The following is a 6,680-nucleotide window of genomic DNA, read 5'->3' as shown; positions in this document are numbered from 1 at the left end:
AGCTTAGCGCTTGTCCTGTTAAATCACTGTCCGCTCTCTGTCTCTATTTGTTACCATTAGACGCTGGTTTTCACACTCAGCCATGGGTCTCATATCTACATGTTGTGGGCAAAACAGGCAGGAGTTTGAGATGTCAAACAATATCGCTTTGTGTCTAGTATTTGCTTATTAATCATAATCATAAGGAACATTGGACATTTCTAATAAGGACTTATTATGTGTCTTTACACAGCTGCATATGACCTTTAAGTGCTTCATTGATACTTTAATTCCATTGTGTATGCATCACTTTAAAGTCACTTAATAGCCTAGTCCTGTGATATTTGCACAGCATCCGTGGTCTGTACTGCAGGCTAATGCTTTTTTCATGAGGTTAATCCATAACACGAGAACGTCCAAGCACTTCCAAGTGTTTTGACCTTTTAGAAATAGAATATTGCTCCTTCCATAACGTCTCCACACTCTCTGCATAAAAATCAGCATTCAAAATCAGGGAAAAGGACTGCATAAGGACTTTTCTCAAGCACAAGCCTATAACAGTCAGCACTGCAATTATTTCAACCATGAAACTGTACCACGGCGCATACAAATCACGGTACTATTTTTATACATCCAGGCCTCTCCTGTAATGCCACCAGTCGTCTGTAGAATGCGCCAGACCTTTTAGCAAAGTGCAGTTTGTCAGTGTCCCTAACGGCTTCCCGTCGGCTCCTTACCAATCCGGAAGTTGTACCTTTCTCCTGACACGTAGCAACCGCGACCAAGTTGGCAGGGCTGTGGTTTGACTCGTCAAACAACACAGGTATGTCTCAGCTTTTGTGATGCTTTTACATCCCTAGAATAATGATGATGTGATCAAAGTTGAATAGGATATTGGAGACACCGCTGACATGTTGCACAAGATCAGCGAGCGTCCACAGCTGTTGTAGCTAGCATCAGCTAACCAGCTAGCTGCAGAGATAACGGTGCATTAGCCACCCAGAGATTATAAGCTTTTGTTATATAGGTTAATTTATCCTTTAAGGTGATTGTTTCGAGTCATTTGATGCTTAGTGTTAACAGACTTACATTACAACAACGACATCCTTTTTTACGTTTGCTATTTATATGTGGAGCGACGTTAGCTAGCTTGCTTTAGCTAACAGTTGTATTTTTTTTTTTTTCTTACGGAGGTAGCGTTACTGTTATCCCAGCTCGGTGGCGAGTAAATAGTAAGTTAGTGCAGTAAATATTAGTATTACCACTCTCTTAAGATAACGTTAGCTAGTAATTGTATATTATATATAGCCTTAGGCATTTCAATGGTTCACAAGAGACAACGACGTATGTCACGTAACTTGTTAACATGAGCTAAGCTAGCTAATATTTTTGCCACGGACTGCAAGTTTATGAGATGTAACAGGAAACTGTTCCAGATAGATATATATAACGGGATTTAAGCTGTTGATGACCAACTGGACTGTCCTCACGGAGCATAGTTGTTCTATAAAACAGCACTCAAAATTTAAAGTGTAAAAGTAATGCATGTTTATGTTGATTGCCACTGTCGACCAACATAATCACCCTAACTGACGAGTTGTGTTCCTGTTTTTTCCTGTCCCTGTGTCTCTAACAGAGTGAGAGATGTCAGGGTTTGACAACTTCAACACAGACTTCTACCAGTCCAGCTACAGTGTAGATGACCAAAACCAGGCCGGCTATGGCTACAACAATGCTGAAACCCCCTACAAACAGTAAGTGACGAAAGCTGTCCTTACTTTTCTACATTTATATTCTTTTACGTGCCATTTCAGCTGATGGAAACTAACCTACATAACATTTTGTTGCTTGACTGAACACGTTATTTGATTTGACATCTTTTAAGAGAGATTAATCCGATAACCTGATGAAGGTCCGCGTGCCGAAGCGTTGTTATTAAAGTTTTTGATTGCAAAACAGGAGTGCTTGTTTAAAATGAGTTAGAAAAATTTCGTAAGATGAGGAAGTCTTGCAGTGGTTTAATGCTTTTCATAAGTGTATATTACTGCTGACTAACTGTAACAACATGCTTGGTCAGCAACTTGCAATTGTAAGTTGTCATTTCCCTTCACTGAAAAAGTTCTATTAAACACCATTACTCTGTTTTTCCCAGGCCATATGGTCAGTACGACTACTCCCAGCCTATGGCTTACTCTTCCCCGGGGATGATGCAGCCCCAGCAGCCATACACAGGACAAATCTTCCAGCCCACACAGACCTACACTCCATCCGCTTCACAGTCTATGTACAGCAGCAGCTTCGATGACGAGCCGCCACTGCTAGAAGGTAGGTGAACTGCAACCTGGAGGTTATGACTTGCACCGGCCTCATTGGCTTGTATTCAGCTCCTCTCATATCTCTTATAATATTTATTATTTAAGAGAGAGTAGGAATATTGCAAGGGAACTGCCTAGCCCTGCACAGTTTAGCACAGTCAACAATACACCAAGTATGTTTTTCTTAGTCTGTTGTTTACAGTGCTAAAATTGTTGGTTGGTTATTATTTTAACAGTTAATTGGTAGTGAAGTTTTTTATAATGAGTAAAAAGTTTAAGTCATAGTTAGTCACAGCTTTTGAGAAGTGAGGATTTATTTTCGTTTCATATCACTGCAAATTTAATACCATTGTTTGCTCAGCTAATGTGGAGAAATAATCAGTGAATGAACGTAATCAGTAGTTGTTCTGTGAACCAGCTTTTGGAATAATTGCAAGTCACTTTTAAAAGGTTGAATTGCTAGAATATGAAATTATAGTGTTCCTGTTGAAATCGGTCTGCAGAATCACTTCCAGGACATGAACTTAATATCTGCTCTTAAGGCGTGAAATTAAAGTTTCACTCGCCTGTTGCAGTCACTCGCAGAGTCAAAGGTTCATAGCTGCAAGAAAGTTTTGATGGAATAGTAAGGCTGATAGATGAGAAGTTGGCTGCCTGACAAAGTGACTGCAAAATTGACAGTTCTGACATTTCCAAACTTTAGTACTATTTTCCCTCAACCTTATGCACATTCCAAACTTTTCATCGGCATACATGTGGCAAACTAACCAGCTCTGAGGAAAAGATATTCAGTTGAAGCTTAAGAGATGATGGCAGCCCTTAAATAATATAATCTGTTTTTCACTTTTACTGTATGCTTTTTTTTGCTACTGCAGTTAAAATGTATAATTCAAAAAGCTGAACAATGAAGGCATTTTAAATATGTTAAATAAACTGCCTCTATAGAGATATAAGCTCACACAGATGTAAATTATGTAACATGTAATGTTGCTTTACCTTACAGTACATTGGGAGCTCATGAAAAGAGACTCTGTCTGCAAGGATTTGACGCTCCTCATTGTCAACCTCATCATTATAGTAATTCTTTATGTCAAATCTATACTTATGTTCTTATTTTGCAAACACAGTTTTTTGTGTGTAGCCAAATTACCCACTCAAGTTTATTGTCACGCTTTTGCAGAGTATTTTCAGATTCCTTCTCTTATCTGTACACCCTGTATTTATGTTCTAAACTCGAGACTCAAAATTGTTTTTATTCCTGAAACTTGAGTAGACGGAGTAGATTCAACTGAGACTTGATGTGTGCCTTGGTGCAGGTGGAGCTTCACCTGTGTGTGATGTTGAGGGACTATGTCCTTGTTTTTTAGGTTTTGCTACATGCTCATTTGGAGGAAAGGGCTTACAAGTAGGATTTTCTTTGAAAAAAAGCGACAAGAGTGAATATCATGAACTGCGACTGAGGATATAACATGTTAGCAGCCTTGTGTGGAGCACAAACACTGCTGCTTATCAAGTTGTATTCAGTGGTGCTGAAATAATAATTAACCAATTAAAGATATTCTTGATATAAAACACAAATAATTAGAATAGCCTCTTCCAGCTTGCCGTATGCATGTAGCGTGCTGTGTTTCTGTATTGTGTTTGAAAATATTATGAATCGAACATCTTTGAATGTGAAACTGTTGGACTGAGAAAAGAAGCACATTCAAGAAGTCACTGTGGGCTCTGGGAAGAGTGGCATCCTGTAATAGAATCACTCCCCTTGAGACTATAATGAGTGTGACCTAGACAGGTAAAGACACACCTCAGGGCTAGAGACGAAATCACTTTCATCACAGTGGGAGTCTTTTCTGCCTTCATTCTCATGCAAAGGGCTGATTGAAGTCTGACTATTCCTGGAACAAAGATGTTTCTAAACCATCTCTTGGGGCAAAGCGTTGATATAGCAAGCCAGTGCCAGTTTCCCATACAAGTTTGTGTCACCTTTTCCTACCAACTGTGTTTGACCAGATTAAAGTTCTGTTGTGCAGTTTGTCTGATGTGCGTTTTCTCCGTCTCAGAATTAGGAATCAACTTTGACCACATCTGGCAGAAGACCCTGACGGTGCTCCATCCGATGAAGGTAGCAGATGGCAGCATCATGAACGAGACAGACCTGGCTGGCCCCATGGTCTTCTGTTTGGCCTTTGGAGCGACGCTTCTCCTGGTAAATCATTTAGTTTTACATCAGTACCAATATGTATCTGGACAGCTGTCAATATGTAGGTGTATATGTCTGACTGTGCGGATGTTTTATTTTTCCTTTCCATTCACAGTCAGGTAAGATCCAGTTTGGCTACGTGTATGGTATCAGTGCAATCGGCTGCCTTGGTATGTACTGCCTACTCAACCTTATGAGTATGACGGGCGTCTCTTTCGGCTGTGTGGCCAGCGTGCTGGGATACTGCCTCCTCCCAATGATCCTCCTCTCCAGCTTTGGCGTTCTCTTCTCTTTACAGTAAGTACACAGGAAACAGTGAAGTTTATTGATGTTAATACAACCTATAAATTGGAGTTGGGCAAAAAATAAGTATTATGGCAAAATCATTATATAAGATCCAGATATTGTTTTGAAATTCAGATATTGTTATAAGTTATGTAAGTTATGTTTTCCTGTTTTTAAGGGCTGCATTACAGTAAAGTGATGTAATTTGAAGAGCAGCTTATTCATTGTATCCACATTGCTGATGATTATTTAACAGAACTCCTTGGCAGCTTGGCTAAAGTGTGATATTTATGTGTAGGACTGTAACTTTTGTTTCATTTTTCACAAATATCCGTACATTTCACTTAACTGTATGAATGCTGTTTTCATACCAGCATCTGCTAAAATCATCAAAGCTAACTTCCTACTTCCTTCTTCTCCTCTTTAGGGGCATGATGGGAATTATACTAACAGCAGCAATCATTGGCTGGTGCAGTTTCTCAGCCTCAAAGATCTTCATCTCGGCGTTGGCCATGGATGGCCAGCAGCTGCTGGTTGCTTACCCCTGCGCTCTCCTATATGGGGTCTTTGCGCTCATCTCTGTCTTCTAAAAACATAATTGAGTAGAAATTAGTAACTGCGCCTCAGTTTCTGTTATTTCAGTATAATTAGCAACAGTGTAATTAGTGTAATTATTAGCTAATTATACTGTCATTACAGAAGAGTGGGAGCTCCTGTCTAAAATGGCACCAAGGGTTTTTTTTTTTTTTGTTTTTTTTTATATATATAAAAAATGTCTCCACCTCTCACTACATTCTGACTCGACCATCTGCAGGCTGGAGTGTACCGTCTCACTCATGTCGTCTCTCCACCGTGCTCCCCCTCATACTAAAAGGAGAGGACTGTCAAATAAACCTGGTGAAAAATAACTCTCCTGTGGACCATTTCGAGCCTTAAACGACCTGCTACAGTCCTGTGATTTTAAGGGCACGAAGGGGAAGGAAGCAAGCATCTAGTTCACACTATGGAAACCCGAGGAGACAATTGTTTTGGACACAGATGGGAAAAGTACCAATAACCAACCCCGCTGCCAAATTTGGAGCTAATGGAAACAACACGTATCATGATTTCTGCAAAAGCTGTTGTGAGCCATTTTTGGTCTAACAACCTATAAAATCTACAGCTGCAAGACTACTGGAAACACCCACTTTCCTTCTGCACAAGACTACCGATCATTCTTCTCCTCCACCCACATAGGGCGGAGGAAAATGGGAGGGATCTCCTCCCCTTTTTTTTTTCCAGGACTGAGGACCCATAGATCGAATCATTTGCTCATCACAGCAGGGATTTTGATCTTTGTAAAAAACAGCAGCTGTGCTAGATATTCTCATGTATGGTTTTATTATATTCTCTTGAAATTCATTTGATGCCTTTCAAGAAGACAAAAATACAGTTTGCACAATAGCATTGTCTCTAATTTTCCAAACCAAACAAATTTGATTGTTAAGTATTAATAGTCTGAGAGATACTGTATGTTAATAGGTACAGGCATGTCTCTAGGTTGTTGCTATAGTTTGCATTCTTTACATTTTCCTAATCTTTATTTTGCAGTTGACTCACTTTGTATGCTTTGATGTGTCATCTGTTGTTCATGTCTTCTCATGCACATTAAAGTTGTCTTTGAAGGTTATCCGCCTTGTGGTATTAAAAGGTCAAGCAGATAATTTTAAGAAGTGGTTTAAACTTTATTAAAGAGAGCCAGAAACATTTGGCCTGCGGGCCAGTGGCTGGCGTCCGTGTGGCAGAAGAAAAGCTGGCGAGCGGTGGAAAAAGTGGGTGTATGATACATAATGATAGTTTTCAACAACCTGGGAGATTTTATCACAGTTGGGTGGTAGATCAAAGGAAATAATGTGCATACT

General features: G+C 39.7%; 1 protein-coding gene across 1 annotated transcript; it reads left to right on the top strand.

The window, feature by feature from the left end:
• The first annotated feature begins 709 nt into the window (after positions 1 to 709).
• Positions 710 to 6,448, top strand: yipf5 (Yip1 domain family, member 5). The gene is made up of 6 exons (XM_084374662.1): positions 710 to 802; positions 1,616 to 1,733; positions 2,132 to 2,304; positions 4,355 to 4,500; positions 4,610 to 4,791; positions 5,207 to 6,448. Exons 2-6 carry the CDS (start codon positions 1,624 to 1,626, stop codon positions 5,367 to 5,369), a joined length of 774 nt encoding a protein of 257 aa, XP_084230788.1. The 5' UTR covers positions 710 to 802; positions 1,616 to 1,623; the 3' UTR covers positions 5,370 to 6,448.
• Positions 6,449 to 6,680: the final 232 nt, after the last annotated feature.

Source organism: Pagrus pagrus (assembly GCF_965226575.1).
Source record: "Pagrus pagrus genome assembly, chromosome: 14".
NCBI lineage: Eukaryota > Metazoa > Chordata > Actinopteri > Spariformes > Sparidae > Pagrus > Pagrus pagrus.
This window is presented reverse-complemented; position numbering and strand designations above follow the sequence as displayed.